Consider the following 18,049-nt stretch of genomic DNA (forward strand, 5'->3'; position numbering starts at 1 on the left):
CTTGGAGTACAAACGGCATTGCCCTTGCTTTAAAAGGTGTCCTTGTGTGTTTTACTAGTCATTAACTACAGAACCTTGTGCAAACAATTCATGCACAACCCTTCCAAGGCATTTGTTCTACGGCTTAGGTCTTTAACACAAAATGGCAGGAGGACATACAGGAAGAGGTTTGTATAAATATGAAACTTCGAAGACACTTTTGAATGGGAGTTGCTTTACGGTGTTTCCCGGTGTTTGCTGGACCTCACCGACAAAACACTGTACTTCCCAGACTATAAATCGCTCGCTGTTTATCTTGACTCGTCTGGCTGGTCCTGCGACTTGTATTCCAAAGCAACTTTAGTTGGATGAATACGCTGCATTTCAACTAAGGCCACTAGATGGCACTGTTTAATCTCGTTAATCAATTAGAAACACTGTTCCAATAGAAACTGAACGAGAGTTGAACGGACATTGAACTGTCTGCCCTGCACCATGCCCTGCACCACCTGGAATCACCAAACACCTACGCGCACGTCCTGTTCATAGACTTTAGTTCCGCATTCAACTCCATCAACCCGGTCAAACTCTTCACCATACTCTTGGATATGAACACTGACCCAGCCATATGCCACTGGATTCGGAGATTCCTGTGGAACAGGCCACAAAGGGTGAAGGTTAATAACCTAACCTCACACCCTCTCACTCTCAGTATAGGTGCTCCTCAGGGCTGTGTTCTCTCCCCCTGGCTCTTCTCACTTTACACCACCCACTTTACATCTACAGATAGCTCTGTGGCAATAATAAAATACGCAGATGACACAACCCTTGTAGGCCTCATCTCCAACAATGATGAAACCCGGTACCGCACTGAAGTAGACCAAGCGGTCACCTGGTGCGCAAACAACAATCTTCTGCTTGATACAGCCAAAACCCAAGGACTCGCTATTGACTTCTGAATCCCAAAACACCCATACAAATGAATCTCCACCACCGACTCTTTTAAATTCCTTGGAACATACATCAGCAATAACCTGAAGTGGAAAATGAACACAGAACTCGACACTGCAAAAGCGCAACAACGACTCTACTTTTTTAGGCAGCTTGAAAAATGCCGGATCAAACATCAACCGCTCGTTCTGTTTTACTCGGCCATTGTCGAGTCCATCACAACATCTTCCATTACAGTGCGGTACGGCGGCACGGACAGTCAAACACAGAAAAAACTGCGGCGGACTGTCAACAAGGCATCCAAAATCATAGGCAACCCACTCCCCTCAGCTGAAACTCTGCATACTAACCGGACTGTAAAGCGAGCAAAGAAGATCATCTCCGACCCCTCACATCCTGCTCATCGCCCCTTCCAGCTCCTTCCCTCAGGGAGGCGCTACAGGTCACTGTCTACTAAGACTAAACGCTTCACAAACAGTTTTTCCCCTAGCCACAAGGACCCTGAATTCCTCCCTATAGTCCCCCTCCTCACACACCATTGGCATAAATGCCACCATTCACCTAATTGTTATGTGTGATATGTTTATTTCTGCTATTGTGTAACTGTATTGTTTGTGATAATATGTGGAGTGTCTTTTGTTGTTCCTGTATGTATTGTGCTGCTGAGTTTCAAGTGTACCAAAAAACAAATTCCACCGGCCCTTGCCACGTGGCTAATTTAACAATCTTATCTAACCTAATGGTAATTTGAGTAGTTCAAAAAGAAAATGGCGACTGTTGTTATGCTGCAAACACATGTCAGCGGGGCCGTTAATAATCATACTACTCCGCTGCTCGTTTGGTCATCACTGCAAAACCTCACTTCAGTGAGTCCGGGACTACCAAATTAAAAAAAAAAAAAACAGTCAGTAGCCCGCTTCAAGGGCCACAGTTGTTTGCAATGGCAGCAGTTCAAATAAAAATGGCCGCCGCTCTGACCATCCTGCTATGTTAACTGGAAAGTCCATTCTACTGTCGTTCAATTTCTATGGCGCCACCACATAAATGTGCTTATATGCGTTTTTTCCCTCACAACAATGTGTTTACTTCCTTATTGTTTGCTGAGTGCGACTTACACTCTGGTGCAACTCGTAGTCCGGGAAAAACAGTAATTTGTGCGGAGACCCTCCATTACATGCTACGCACACCTATGTTACTCCCTTAGCTGGTTTCACTTTCACCTTGATAGTTCTGACAAGCATCCACGTTGTGGAAACACTACAAGTGTTTTCCAGGCGCACAGCGCAGTGTGCGGTAGAACTTCCTATGCGCTTCATCCATCCATCCATCCATCCATCCATCCATTATCCAAACCGCTTATCCCGCTCTCAGGGTCACAGGGATGCTGGAGCCTATCCCAGCAGCCATTGGGGAACAGCATCATATGAATGCACAGAGCTGGTATCACGGGGACAATGCGAGCTGAATAGAGGACCCCAAAAGTCATCAACTTGCTTACACAGAATCTTTGTCCCTGCCTTGACCGAGTACACAGCTCCAAAGTTCAGAGGTCAATGCTAGCATGCAATGGAAAATAACCTGAAAAGGGACAGATCTACATGAAACTGGAGATTAGAAAGAGGAAACGGTAGAAGGCAAAACAAATGGGGGTAAATAAAATATGAAACACCTATAAAAAACTGGCAAAGAAAGGGAGGGGCAAACTAGGTTTATTAAGGTGTAGGAGAACACATCCAGCACCTGCTGTCTGCAGACTGGAGCACCTAGTCTGTATCTCCGGCTGAGTAAGAGGCACTAATTAAACCAGCCCCTGTCCCTCAAGTGGCTGGCCTACTTGGCTAAATGAGGATTTAGACTGAAGCCCAGGGGGAAATTCCAATTAATCCCTCCTTTCTATGGATGAGGAGAAAGGTGGAATGTGTTTGACTGGGGGACCCTAGGAATCCCTCGCTACAACCAGTGACTTGATTAAAAAGTGACCCGTGCACTCCATCAGCATCCTCTTCCACACAGAAACCATTTTAAAACGCGGCGAGTCGCAATTTTTACCCCTTTGGTGCTCATCCTTCGGTGCCGCATTCAAATTCACAGGAACAGAAACCCAATTTTGCTTCATTTTCAGCCATTTTGGTTTAGTGGGGGGGGGGTTTGTTTATTGTTTTTTTGGAAGGGCGTTCCTCCGTCTCTTCTTAAATTCAAGACAGACGCGTTGTTGTGTGGCTAACGAACCAATGCTGTGAATAGGCCCGATAGTCCGGACACGTTGTGTATTGGTTGTTGGTTCCACCAAGTGTCCCGTGCTGCTCCGTAGAGAGTTCTCTAGAAAGGTCTGTAAAGTAAGAGCTATGCCGAATTTCACTTATTCGAAGCTCAAACAAACGTTCGTACTTTGTTAAAAACTAGTATGCCCAACATTTGGGGTACGCTTGTTTTTTTTTTTACCTTGATTATACAGCGACAGTGAAGAGACAGACAGGAAATGGGGGGAGAGATAGAAAGTGAGGTATGACATGCGACGAAGGTCACCAGCTAGAATTGAACCGGCGACGGTTGCGAACATGTGGCCGTGTGGATGCGCCGTAACCACACGGCCTCCAGGTGGCGTGGCGGTCTATTCCATTGTATACCAACACGGGGATCGCCGGTTCGAATCCCCGTGTTACCTCCGGCTTGGTCGGGCGTCCCTGCCGACACAATTGGCCGTGTCTTCGGGTGGGAAGCCGGATGTGGGTATGTGCCCCGGTCGCTGCACTAGCGCCTCCTCTGGTCAGCCGGGGCGCCTGTTCAGGGGGGAGGGAGACTGGGGGGGGGAATAGCGGGATCCTCCCACGCGCTACGTCCCCCTGGTGAAACTCCTCACCGTCAGGTGAAAAGGAGCGGCTGACGACTCCACATGTATGGGAGGAGGCATGTGGTAGTCTGCAGCCCTCCCCGGATCGGCGGAGGGGGGGGAGCAGCGACTGGGATGGCTCGGAAGAGTGGGGTAATTAGCCGGATACAATTAAGGGGGAAAAGGGGGGAAATCCAAAAAAATATATATATGTGCACAGGAGAGAAGTGGGAAATTGCGGAAATGTTTCGATGGTGAAATCTGACATCATTATTATTCCAGCTGCCATGTGAAGTCCTGATAGAACAGAAACAACCGACACAACCGGACTCGTAGGTGAGAACCTACGGGCAAGTTAAGCAAGCGCTATCTTGAGCATCCAAAGCAGAACTGTAAATGGAAAACAAGTAGAAAAGAATAAAAAACGGCACCACACAACCTAGTAAGGAAAAGGAATTACACAATTCAATGAAACAGGGTGATTTAACACAACCCCAAAAAGTGAACAAAGACAGGAGGGAAAGCAAGACGATAGGGGCGAATCTTGAGTGACAATTGATGAGCCTTGATGAATCAGGCTCATCAATCAGGACTTGAAACGAAGGCTCAACTTCCGAGGGAACTGAGTGACTAATCCACAGGTACCCATCAGTGTTATTGTTCCCTGCGAGAGGGGGCATCATAACTAATCAATACTGATGGAAGTGCCTTGTCCGGGCTTTGATTTGAGTGGATGATTGTCAGTAAATCAGCTTAGCGCCAGGCGAGGCACTTCAGCATCAATCAATCAACGCACTTCATCTGGTGTCAAGAACGACCACAGTTGAAACTTGAATTTCTTATTGTATCCAACGACACGCATCCAGAATAATCTCATTTCATCTTCAGCCGCTCCTCCGGGGTCGGGTCACCGCGGCAGCAAGCCAAGTAGGTCACTCCGGGCGTCCCTCTCCCCCAGCAACGCCCTCCAGCTCCTCCTGGGGGATCCCGAGGCGTTCCCAGGCCAGATTGGACATGTAGTCCCTGCAGCGAGTTCTGGGTCTACCCCGGGGTCTCCTCCTAATTGGACGTGCCCAGGAGGCATCCTAATCAGATGCCCGAACCACCTCACCTGGCTCCTTTCGACACCAAGGAGCAGCGGCTCTGCTCCGAGCTCCCTCCGGATGTCTGAGCTCCTCGCCCGGTCTCCAAGGCTGAGCCCAGACACCCTACGGAGGAAACTCGTTTCAGCCGCTTGTATCCGCCATCTCACCACCCAACGCTCATGTCCAGAATAAATGTCCAGAAATATTGAAGTCAGGATCTTGTTCACTAATTATGTACGCACGTCACCAGGCCGAGCTCCAACCAGCGAGATGTTCGAAGCTCACCTCTGGGAATCGTTTCGAGACGATACCTGTTCCCGAGAGCTGATAAATGAAGTTGCTCTGCACACGTGATCCAGCCGTCAAAGACCTCACATGCTTCCTCGGTCTCTCGCCCTCTGCCGAGCCGAGCCGAACTGGAAATAACAGGAACCACATAGAAGAGCCTGAATGATTGGTCTCCTACGATGTCAGCCAGACATACTATTGCCAGGAAGCAGGGAATACTCCGAGCTCTGAATGGCACTCTGAACTGTTTTTCGTGCTCCCCCCCCCTCCCCGTTCTCATGAGATATTTTTAGCCTGCCTCTTTCAGCCGTACATTCGTTAGCGGAGGAAGGTGCTCAAAGTGCACGGCCAGAAAAGAAAAAAAAATGACATACTTCATAGTTGCCCCCTGATTATTTTCAACAAATATCTTTCTCTATTTTTGCCTCTCAGCTGTAACGAATACGGCTCTTGGGGGAATGTCGTTGAATTGACAACTTGCCTAAAAAGGGGGCATTAAAAAGGGTTGCAGAGCCTTCGGTCTGCGCGATGAAATCGCGGATGGTTACACACACACACACACACACACACACACACACACACACACACACACAAGGGCTCCAGCCTGCACACACCTCTTTCCAGATGTAGCAAGCGTCGATATCGTGGAGCAGGGAGGTAGAACGTATTTGGAGAACAAAAAGAAGAAGAAATCCACCATCTGCTCTTCTGCTGGTCCTCCTGGTGACACACTAAACTGTATCTGTGACCCAATCGAGACAGCGCCGCAGAGGGCGTCCAGGTAGCCTGGCGGTCTATTCCGCTGCCCAACAACATGGAGGTCGCCGGTTCGAATCCCCGTGTTACCTCCGGCTTGGTCGGGCGTCCCTACAGAAACAACTGGCTGTGTCCGCGGGTGGGAAGCCGGATGTGGGTATGTGTCCTGGTTGCTGCGCCTCCTCTGGTCGGTCAGGGCATCTGTTCAGGGGGGAGGGGGGGAGTAGCGTGATCCTCCCACGCGCTACGTCCCCCAGGTGAAACTCCTCACTGTCAGGTGAAAAGAAGCGGCTGGCGACTCCACATGTATGGGAGGAGGCATGTGGTAGCCTGCAGCCCTCCCCGGATCGGCAGAGGGGGCGGAGCAGAGACCGGGACGGGTACGAAGAGTGGGGTAATTGGCCGAGTACAATTGGGGAGGAAATGGGGGGGCAGAAACACAGATAGGGCAACAACTTCGTGCATATTTTTTTTGAGTACGAGTAGCCCTCACTGGAACGTAACCCCAAAAATATAGTCTAACTTTTCCTTTTTTTGTTGCTGTTGCTGAAAACCTCTTGGTGTTTCCCCAGCCTGGTAAAACTAACGGCCTTTGTGAAATTAGCGAAGAACAAACACATCACACAGCTGCCTTTAAGGAGACGAAACTATGCCATCTCCTTCCTCTGGGGCAAAACACACATTACAATCAACAACCTCCCCGAACACCATATGGGGCCATCAAGGCCTCTGCCCTTTCTCATTACACTGCCGACTATATATACATATACACACACACACACACACACACACACACACACACACACACACACATACATACATACATATATACATGGGATCCAGCACATTAACACAACAGGGTGAGGCAAGTAGAAAGGCAACACGCCTGCATTAACCAACTAAACCCTTCATCCCCTTTATACATGGACACCATCATCACCGTCCTCTACATCTACATCCTGTCGTATCCTTTTATTAACGGACACCATCTGTCCCCTTTTTTACCCTTTTCCCCCAATATGAGACAGGCTAAAAAAAACATTGTTTACTTAAAACCGGCAGCGGTCCAACGTGAACTGTGCAATTAATTGTCAGATACTGAGATTTAAAGTGGTAAATGAAATTTGCAGGGTAGCACGGTGGCTCCACAGCAAGAAGGTCCTGGGTTCGAGCCCCGGGGTAGTCCAACCTTGGGGGTCGTCCCGGGTCGTGCTCTGTGTGGAGTTTGCATGTTCTCCCCGTGTCTGGGTGGGTTTCCTCCCACAGTCCAAAGACATGTAGGTCAGGTGGATCAGCCGTACTGAATTGTCCCTAGGTGTGTGTGTGTGTGTGTGTGTGTGTGTGTGTGTGTGTCTCAGCCCTGTGATGGCCTGGCAGCCTGTCCAGGGTGTCTCCCCGACTGCCGTCCAATGACTGCCGGGATAGGCTCCAGCATCCCCGCGACCCTGAGCAGGATCGGCGGTTTGGATGATGGACGGATGGATGAAATGGGTAATGAAGTTAATTTTGTTCAGCAAAACCGCGACTGCTCATTCTGATCAATAATAGTAATCACAATAGTTTGCAAAGTAATGAGATTACTATTTTTCTATAATTCCGGAGGACTAACGGCCACAAAAGGTTGACACGAGACATATTAGGAGTCGAAAGTGAAAGTGTAGCGTATGCGTGGGTGTAGAAAATGAAAGAAAGACGCTATATCCCAAACACTCTGGGTTGCATACAAGATTTTAGTGGAGTTAAGATAACATATCAGTTCCGTTGCCTACCAACACGGGGATCGCGGGTTCGAATCCCCGTGTTACCTCCGGCTTGGTCGGGCGTCCCTACAAACACAACTGGCCGTGTCTGTGGGTGGGAAGCCGGATGTGGGTTTTGTGTCCTGGTTGCTGCACTAGCGCCTCCTCTGGTCGGTCGGGGCACCTGTTCAGGGGGGGAGGGGGAACTGGGGGGAACAGCGTGATCCTCCCGCGCGCTACGTCCCCCTGGTGAAACTCCTCGCTGTCAGGTGAAAAGAAGCGGCTGGCGACTCCACACGTATGGGAGGAGGCGCGTGGTAGTCCGCAGCCCTTCCCGGATCGGCAGAGGGGGCGGAGCAGCGAGCGGGACGGCTCACAGAGCAACCAGGTACAATTGGGGGGGGGGAGGGGGGGGAGGGGGGGGAAATCTCCCCCAAGAAAAAAGATGACATATCAGCATAATACTGCAGACTATGACATGGCACTGAGGCTGGTCACTACGGCTGCTGGCACAGCGGAGCACCGAGCGGCTGCATGAGTCGGGCCGAAACGGTGACGATACGACACGGATCTGCTCGGGTCTCTCTAGGAATAGTCGTGAAGGTTATGGAGCAGAAATGTAGGATAAGAGACGAGAGAGAGAGAGGGGGGACACACAGGCTCAAGGGGTTGACCCAGCTTGTGAGAAGAGGCTACGAAAAGCACTGCCGCCGCAGCCGAGGCCTGCCGTATAGGTCAGCCATCAGTCGGGGAACAAGCTGCAGTGGGGGAAGAAACGGCCTGAGATACCATACACACACACACACACACAGCCATCCCAACCCCCACAAAATATGGCCGTTTGCCTTTGTGTTGCCATTTTTTCCCCTCGCTCGCGTGCTTTTGATTCCATCTATTGCCCCTCTATCCCTCCCTTTCACATCTAATCTTCGCAGGGCGGCGTGTAAATGGCTCGGTGAGCTTCTGACAGTAGATGCTAAGCCCACGCCGACACCACTTTATTTATACATGCCCCACGTGGGCAGGAGCTTCTGCTTGTGTGCAAGGGCTGTTGTGTTGGGGGTGGGGATTCAGGTCTTGTTGACCCAAACTGGATAGAAGCCACATGATGAAAAAGAGCCCGTGGGCCAACATATAGGTTGAGTACACACCAAGAGCTGGTACGGGTTCGACAGGAAAAGCATTTCAAGACATTTTTGGGTTGTGTGTTTACATACATCTATACACATAGCTAGATATATATATATATATGTGTGTGTGTGTGTATGTATATATATGTATGTATGTATATATATATGTGTGTATATATGTGTGTATGTATGTCTGTATGCACACATATATATTATATATACACATATATAATATAGATAAACACACATATATACATATACATATATGTATATATACTCACACATGTATTATATATACACAAATGTGCACATATGTATGTATGTATACATATATATTACATACACATATGTATATATACACATATATATTATATTTAAATATATATACACATCTATACACACATTATATATATATATATGTGTGTGTGTGTGTGTGAATTGAAGAATATAGCTTACAGGGCTTATGGCGGTTAAATATAGTCAGTGAAATAGCGTAACAAAAACCAAAAATATCCCCTTTCAGATGGAGAGAAGTACAGTGTGGTACCTCATTCAGCACAGTGTGTGTGAGGCGAGCGATTCACGGCGGGGGGGGGGGGGAGAGAATCATTTGCCGAAACAATTAACAGTATAAAGAAATACCGGCTACATCACCCCCACAGAAACCCGGTTTAGCCTGCCATCTCTTTTGTTTCCATGGGAATGAGCTCGCAGGAAACCACGGAGTCCTCTGCCCCCCCCCCCTCCCTGGAAGATGGAGACCCAAGTGGCCGACACAAAAAAAGCCACAGCTGGTTTTTCCACAGCCTGGTGGGTTTGTCGAGCGATGATTTCCACTCCACTACGTCCAAGTGTCAGTAGGTCTGTGTCTAACCGCTGGCCTACTTTCACCACGCGGCCGCAAGAACAGGCTTTCACTCCGCTACGTCTGAGTTGTAGCTTTCACTCCGCTACCTCTGAGTTGTAGCTTTCACTCCGCTACGTCTGAGTTGTAGCTTTCACTCCGCTACGTCTGAGTTGTAGCTCAGCTACACAGGCTGCCCGCTTCCCTGCGGCTCCCCCCCCCCGCTCCCCCCTCCCCCCACGCCAGAGGTTGTGGATGACTCTTCCCCACCCCCACCCCTGCCCCACGCCAGAGGTTGTGGTTCTTCCCCCACCCCTGCCCCACGCCAGAGGTTGTGGATGACTCTTTTCCTCCCCGCTCCCCCCTCCCCCCACGCCAGAGGTTGTTGTTCTTCCCCCCCCCCACCCCTGCCCCACGCCAGAGGTTGTGGATGACTCTTTTCCTCCCCTCCACGCCAGAGGTTGTAGTTCTTTCTCCCCCCCCCACCCCTGCCCCACGCCAGAGGTTGTGGTTCTTTCTCCCCCCCCCCACCCCTGCCCCACGCCAGAGGTTGTGGTTCTTTCTCCCCCCCCACCCCTGCCCCATGCCAGAGGTTGTGGATGACTCTTTTCCTCTCCCCCACCCCTGCCCCACACCAGAGGTTGTGGTTCTTTCTCCCCCCCCCACCCCACGCCAGAGGTTGTGGATGACTCTTTTCCTCTCCCCCACCCCTGCCCCACACCAGAGGTTGTGGTTCTTTCTCCCCCCCCCACCCCACGCCAGAGGTTGTGGATGACTCGTTTCCTCCCCCCCACCCCTGCCCCACGCCAGAGGTTGTGGTTCTTTCTCCCCCCCCCCACCCCTGCCCCACGCCAGAGGTTGTGGATGACTCTTTTCCTCCCCCCCACCCCTGCCCCACGCCAGAGGTTGTGGTTCTTTCTCCCCCCCCCCACCCCTGCCCCACGCCAGAGGTTGTGGATGACTCTTTTCCTCCCCCCACCCCTGCCCCACGCCAGAGGTTGTGGTTCTTTCTCCCCTCCCCCACCCCTGCCCCACGCCAGAGGTTGTGGTTCTTTCTCCCCTCCCCCACCCCTGCCCCACGCCAGAGGTTGTGGTTCTTTCTCCCCTCCCCCACCCCTGCCCCACGCCAGAGGTTGTGGTTCTTTCTCCCCTCCCCCACCCCTGCCCCACGCCAGAGGTTGTGGTTCTTTCTCCCCCCCCCCCACCCCTGCCCCACGCCAGAGGTTGTGGATGGAAAAAAAGCAGCGTCTGTAATGGTCGCTGGCCTTTTAAGGAAGGTTCCAGTGACCCGAGACGTGTACGCGCCCTTTAAAAAAAAAAAAAACCAAAACAGTTTTCCAAAGTCCACGGTTTTGGGAAAACGGTGGCCCCTGTGCAAGTGGAGCGCCCGGCTCTGATGTTATCAGCGCCGTGGATCCACCCATAAATCCACCGGACCAAAAATAGACCCCCAAAAAATGCAACATGGGAACGGCTCGGCTAATAAAGCAAAGCAAACGTGGAAAAAAAAAAGAGGCAGTGAAAGTCTGCACACGCAAATACGAAAAGACGCTGGACTGTGAAGCCGAGACGTGGTTACCAGAGGGCGACGGGCCAGAAAGGTGGCGGAGAACCGTGACAGCGTGGGAGGTTTGGTACGCATCCACCGCCACGTCTCAGCTGTGCTGATTACGCCTCCCCATCACTGCTTAATCAAGAACGAAATCAATCAGAGCTGCGTCGACGTCTCGAGGGGGTCTGCATCATTCTGATGAATCCAAGTCGTTCACTAATCTGCATATCAATGCCCCCCTCCCCTAGATCCTACGCCTAGATCCTACGCCTAGATCCTAGGCCTAGATCCTACGCCTAGATCTTAGGCCTAGATCCTACATCTAGATCCTAGGCCTAGATCCTACGCCTAGATCTTAGGCCTAGATCCTACATCTAGATCCTGTCTCGAGTCAGAGGAGAGCTGCAACGTCTTCGTCCTGGGATGCGTTACGACACAGTATCACAAATGAGGGAACTAAACAAGATGCTCAGGTATCCATCCATCCATCCATCCATCCAGCCATCCATCCATCCATCCATTATCCAAACCGCTTATCCTGCTCTCAGGGTCACGGGGATGCTGGGACCTATCCCAGCAGTCACTGGGCGGCAGGTGGGGAGACACCCTGGGCAGGCCACCAGACCATCACACACACACACATTCATACTTAGGTACAATTTAGTACGGCCGACTCACCTGGCCTACATGTCTTTGGACCGTGGGAGGGAACCGGAGCCCCCGGAGGAAACCCACCCAGACACGGGGAGAACATGCAAACTCCACACGGAGGACGACCCGGGACGACCCCCGAGGTTGGACTACCCCGGGGCTCGAACCCAGGACCTTCTTGCTGTGAGGCGACCGAGCTAATAAGACGCTCAGGTAGTCGTGTGTTTTTCTAGGCGTGGCAGACCTCAGATTCAGAAATGAGAAGGCACGTATTTTATTTCCATGCCGAAGGAGCTGAGCTTCCACCGAAACAGATGAGGGCGTCAAGGGAACGACCTACCTTCCAAAAGCACAGATTCCCAACATGAAATAAATATATATATATATAAAAGAGTTCCACACGATAGCCTTAACAGTTCCACTCCAGTACTTTGTGGTTGGAGCGCTGCCTGGGGACGGAGTAATAGATCACAAAGGATTGCCTTTGGTGGCGTGCCAAGGCTTACTACCGTGTAAACCACTTTCCAGTATGAGCTGGATCTGCCCGTTTAGTCTTACTCATCGTGCAGTAGCGGCGCTGGCAGCGGCGCCGGGGTTTCCCTTCACTGAAGGTGACTTGCAACGGGGGCACGTCCCCCCGCCTGCCAGCTTCTATATCTGTCCGTCTTTTCAGGGAAAGTGCCACCAGGCCCTGCTGTTACCCCCCCCCCCCCCCAGTCCTACAGGCCTCGTTTCGACAAGCAGAAATCACATCTACACACGAACCCACTTCGCCGCCGCACCAGTACTTGAAAACGGCGCGCACGCTTTCCCTTTCTCCTCTGTCTCCGTCTTCCCTTTCGGGCGAGGGAGGGGCCCCGTTCGCTTCAGGGACTCAGCCAAAGCGATCTTGAGCCTGGGATCAATCTCTCGGGTGCCCTCTGTAAACACTTCCACTTTCCCTTTCCACCGCATTCGTCTCGTCTGCCGTCTCGCCTCTGGGGCCAGAGAGCGTCCGCAGTAGGAAGTAGGAACCACAGGTCCCTCGTTTCAAACCTTCTCTGCTTTTTGGATTTCGCGTTCAGTCAAGTCAGAATTGTGTTAGCGGCCCCGTCTTAGCGGCCCGTTTCTTCGGTTCGAGCCATTCTCTCCCATCAGCACTTCCGGCAATCTCGCTCATTAATCTCGCTCCGCAGCTGCTCTCACACAGCTGGCACTGAGAGGAAACCCCCTGCCCCCCCCCCTCCCCCCATGAGACCTGACCACCGCCCGCCTTCTCCTCCAGCGTGTGCGTTCATCTGCCCGTGCCCATGGGCCTTCTCAAGCTTATCGCTCCTCGTTTATACCGGCCCGTGTGCGAGAGCCACACTCCCAACAGCTCATTACGGCGTGCTCGGGATCAGTCGACGCTACCGCAGATAGACAGCGGGAGGCCCCGCCACAGGCGCGCGTCTCACGCAGCTCCCTCCCGGAGAAAGAGATTAACCATAGAGAGAATAAAATAAAGGGGGGGGGAGGAGGAGGAGGGGGGGGGGGGGAGAATAACAGTTCTGCCTCTCCTGCAACTGCAAAGACAAACACTCCATTACGGGGGCTACCGCTTCTGGGCGCAAGAGGGAATAGCTGAAAAGGTCACAACGACTTAACATAAATTTCACTTCTGCACTTTCCACCCTTTGCCCTCTTTATGAAGCACACATCCCACAGCGCTCCGATACGAAAATCACCGTGAGTCACGCACAACTCACGGGAAGCGTAAGTGGCTTTAATATTGCCGAATGAGTCACAGGCGGAGCTGAGGGCACGCTAGCGTCACTTGTGCGATCGACAATATCAAGCGCAAACAAACACCGGAGTGTATAAACGATACAGTGAGGGGGTCAGCACCGGCACCGCCGGGGGACGGTCCCCATCCACTGCCACCGCTATTACGACTGCGAAAACAAGGCGGAGGCATGAGGAAACACAAGCGCAGGACACGGAAGAAAGAAGTACAAACGTTCAGGACTGTTGCTGCTACCGCTTCAAGGAGGCAGCAAATTTCTCGGGGTAACAGTTCATGACAGACAGCCTCGTGCGTCATCCCGTCCCTTCACACCGCCGACATCCCTGCAACACCAGCGACAGCGTGAACTCTTCCTAATGGTCCAAAAGATGCGACGGATGCAAAAACGAAATGCGAGCACAGAGTACAGTCTGTCACACTGTCGGCAAACTTCAGCATGCAGACTTGCTTTCTGCCCGTCACCTCACATGTGCCCCGTCTTCGACTCAGTTAAGCACTCCCCAAAACACACCATCTGCTGCTGTCACATGAAGCCCGAGTACCGTTTGTGGAGCTCAGGTTATTACCTGACGTCTAGCACGCACCTTATAAACACTGTCGGAACACATGAGACCTGATGTATGTTTTCAAGAATACACAATAGTTGTGTTGTTTTTTTTTACAAATTCCTGAAAAGTTGTGCTCTGGAGATAGTGACACACAGCAGCGGCAGCATTTTACCGGTCCGGATACCTACCCCTGGCAGACAGCTTCTTGGTGTTTATTATTTTGGCAGCATATTCCTGGCCGGTGGAGATCTTCATGCACCGCCTCACCACTGAGAAAGCACCCCTGCGGGACACAGATGGAGTTTGGTGCGGGTCAGTTTGAGAAACTCGTCAACACTAGCGCCCAATACGATGAAGCCCCATGTCGCCAGCAGTAAATATAAACATGTAAATGTACACAGCACTCATTCCTACAACAGGAACATTTACATAATTATACAAAACCACATTCACCTCAGCCGCTGCACTATTCATCTGCCATTTTTTTACATACTCTTTTTCACACTGTTACTTTCATCGCCAACTCCTGTAAATACTGTACACTGGCCTGTTAGACGTTAAAGTTTGACTTTTGTTAATTTTAAGTAAAAAAAATAAATAAATCCTGCCCTGTAAGTACTGTTAAATGTTAGATTCTGTATTCTAGATTTCAGTTTAACTTAAAATGTATTTGTTTTTTAGGTTAGCCTGATGCCTAAGCATGCCATTGGCAGCAATGTCTTCTACCACTGCTGTATTGCTGTGCATTTGACAAATAAACTTGAAACTAGAGTAATGTAGGCTTGATGAGAGGTGTATGCTTTGCATAATCAGTAAATGGGAGAATATTGGAGCCTCTCTCCACAGAAATGACTAGCGGTGTAAAATGACCGGCAGTGTAAAATGACTGGCAGTGTAAATGACCGGCAGTGTAAAATGACCAATGGTGTAAATGACCAATAGTGTAAATGACTGGCAGTGTAAAATGACCGGCAGTGTAAATGACCGATAGTGTAAATGACCGGCAGTGTAAAATGGCTGGCAGTGTAAATGACTGGCAGTGTAAAATGACCAATGGTGTAAATGACCAATAGTGTAAATGACCGGCAGTGTAAATGACCAATAGTGTAAATGACTGGCAGTGTAAAATGACCGGCAGTGTAAATGACCGATAGTGTAAATGACCAGCAGTGTAAATGACCAATAGTGTAAATGACCGATAGTGTAAATGACCGATAGTGTAAATGACCGGCAGTGTAAATGACCGGCAGTGTAAATGACCGGCAGTGTAAATGACCAATAGTGTAAATGACTGGCAGTGTAAAATGACCGGCAGTGTAAATGACCGGCAGTGTAAATGACCGGCAGTGTAAATGACCAATAGTGTAAATGACCGGCAGTGTAAAATGACCAATAGTGTAAATGACCGGCAGTGTAAATGACCGATAGTGTAAATGACCAGCAGTGTAAATGACCGATAGTGTAAATGACCAGCAGTGTAAATGACCGATAGTGTAAATGACCGGCAGTGTAAATGACCGGCGGTGTAAAATGACCGGCGGTGTAAATGATCAGCAGTGTAAAGTGACCCATATTGTAAATGACCAATAGTGTAAATGACTGGCAGTGTAAAGTGACCGATAGTGTAAATGACCAATAGTGTAAATGACTGGCAGTGTAAATGACCAATAGTGTAAAATGACCGGCAGGGTAAAGTGACCGGCAGGGTAAAAGGCTCATCGGAGGGCACAGGAGGCTGCAGCAGAGGCGCCAGCTCGGCCTCCGGTGACCAGTGTCTTGAAATCAGTTACACACCTGTGTCTCCTAATCAAGCTCCTCACTAGAGACTCTTGATTAGTGGGATCAGCTGTGTAACTGCTCGGTCGGAACCAAAACCCTCACCCCCACTGGCCCCTTCCTGGATCAGACTGTCCACCCCTGTTATACACGCTCGGGACAGGGAAAGTGACTTAACCGCCTCCACCCGCGGTGACATCTCCACCACACCCGCCCAGCAGCCTCCGTTTCGGAAAACCGGCATTCCCGCCCCCACCCCCCCCACCCCCAGGCAGCGTTTCAGACCATTCAAAACAAAAGGCTTTTTTTAAATTCAGAGTATACCCAACCACAACTAGCAAATCCCGATCCATTTGGACCCACAAGTGTCGTAAAACGATGTTTATAACCCTGCCCCCCCACCCCCACCCACCACCACCACCACCAAGTTGTTCGTGTCAGGGGCGGCAACTTGTACACCAGAGTCGACAACACACCCAACATTTTATGAATATTAATAACGCCCGAGAGACGGGGGGGGGGCTTCCCCGGGCAGCGTTGGGGGGCTAAAGTGCCCGGCAGGCCAGGTAACAGGTCTCCCGAGCCGGTCTCCCGAGCGGCATGTCGAAACCGGCACAGAGGCGAAGGCTGTAAAGCCGCGCCTTGCAGTCGATAAACGGATGGATACATATGATAACAAAACTGGTAAATAAGTTTCGGTGAGCGACGTGACTTACTTGCCCAGCTCCTCGTACAGCTGGTACTCGTCCGTGAACCTGGTACAGGTCGTGGAAGCCATGGTGAACGCGAGAGGCGAGCGAGCGAGCGAGAGACTGACAGCCAGGACCGACTCGCGACTGGAAACCCAGCTCCTTTCTTCAGCCCCCCGGCACTCTTCTTAAGTGGCACTTGTCGCCCCCCTCCCCAAAAAAAACCCCGCCAAAAAATAAATCAAGCTTTATAAATGGTTCATGAATACGGCCGCGGGTCGCTCCTCTCCGTTTCCGTTTCTCTCTTTCTTCTTTTTTCTTATTAAGTTCCCCCCCCTCGCGCGCGCGCACACACACCGTCTTTAAACGCTGTCCGGAGTGAGTGACGCGGCTGCGGGGACGTCGCGACCTGCTGTCGGGAACGGGGGCGTGTGTGTGCGTGTGAGCGTGAGTGTGAGCGCCGACACTTGGGGATTTATTTGGGTGAAGTCGTCTCTCTCTCTCTCTCTCTCTCTCTCTGTGCGCGCGGTGCGCTTCCTGGTCGTCCGATAGTCTGCACAACGACTCCCTCTAGCGTCCGGCCGCAGCCCGGGAGGCTTCCACGCTGCCGGGGGAGGAAACCCGCCACCGTGTCCACGGGTCCCACCGGGGTGTGGACCCTCGCTTTACCGAAACCACAAACTACGCATAGGCAGTGACACAGAAGCCCCCCCCTCCCCCAAACACCCCGGTCGAGATTTTTCACTTTTCAGTCGTACGGCCCTGACAGCGTATAAGGACCACTGTAGGTAAATAATAATAATAATAATAAAAATCACAGTTTTTAATCTGTTAGAAGATGTGACGTCTTCTAGCAGATGAGAATAGAATAGAATAGATGCCATTGTACAACAACACCCCCCCACACACACACCCCCTTATTGTCGGCAGACCCTCAATTCAGATGAGCACGAACAGGAAGAAACGCTGTCAGAAAAAAAAAGAAAGGGGCGAAAACTCAGGAAGAGCATCCAATGGAGGATCCGCCTCCAGGACGGATATCCGGGCAGTAAATGGCAACTCTGCGAAGTAGATAAGCAGTTTTACAATGAGCACTCGGTGAGGCACTAGATAAGTACATAAGCTGTAACAAAAAAAGCAGAATATTGTGGTGACCCACATCTATATATCGAGAGACATTCACCTAAGAGGACGGTGTACCTTTAAGGGAAGAGGCGAGGGGTCAGATAATGCACTTCCGCTTCCGTTTCACAGTCAGTTCAGCGTCGTTGTCAGATGTATGACATGCTAAGTTGGAGCTAGTAAACTACCTCGACTACGTCTACTCTCACGTCTCCTGTCTCGTTGTTTTCTAACTCCACAATATACGTATATAATGATTGCACAAATTCAAGATTCAAGTTTCAGTTTATTGTCACCTTCCCCATTGTAACCTATTTTTCTGGACTTGCCTGTTAGTGATTTTA

The 18,049-nt window shown here is 50.8% G+C and overlaps 1 protein-coding gene across 1 annotated transcript; it reads right to left on the reverse strand.

Moving 5' to 3' along the window:
• Positions 1–11,502: 11,502 nt before the first annotated feature.
• On the reverse strand, positions 11,503–17,043 carry LOC130130517 (calcium/calmodulin-dependent protein kinase type II delta 1 chain-like). The gene is made up of 4 exons (XM_056300224.1): positions 16,611–17,043; positions 14,307–14,401; positions 13,655–13,718; positions 11,503–11,572 (listed from the first exon to the last, which is right to left on the reverse strand). The coding sequence occupies exons 1-4, from the start codon at positions 16,670–16,672 to the stop codon at positions 11,503–11,505; spliced, it is 291 nt and encodes a 96-aa protein (XP_056156199.1). The 5' UTR covers positions 16,673–17,043.
• Positions 17,044–18,049: the final 1,006 nt, after the last annotated feature.

The sequence above is a fragment of the Lampris incognitus genome, chromosome 20, assembly GCF_029633865.1.
Source record: "Lampris incognitus isolate fLamInc1 chromosome 20, fLamInc1.hap2, whole genome shotgun sequence".
Taxonomy (NCBI): Eukaryota; Metazoa; Chordata; class Actinopteri; order Lampriformes; family Lampridae; genus Lampris; species Lampris incognitus.

Bases quoted from the DNA above. Each gene is read 5' to 3' on its own strand.
- LOC130130517 (XM_056300224.1), bottom strand. From the start codon at position 16,672: ATGGCTTCCACGACCTGTACCAGGTTCACGGACGAGTACCAGCTGTAC. The intron at 13,719-14,306 runs GTAGGTATCCGG...TTGTTTTCGCAG, and splicing joins CAAGAAGCTGTCTGCCAGGG to TCGTAATAGCGGTGGCAGTG. The intron at 11,573-13,654 runs GTATCGTTTATA...AACGCATCCCAG, and splicing joins CCGGTGCTGACCCCCTCACT to GACGAAGACGTTGCAGCTCT.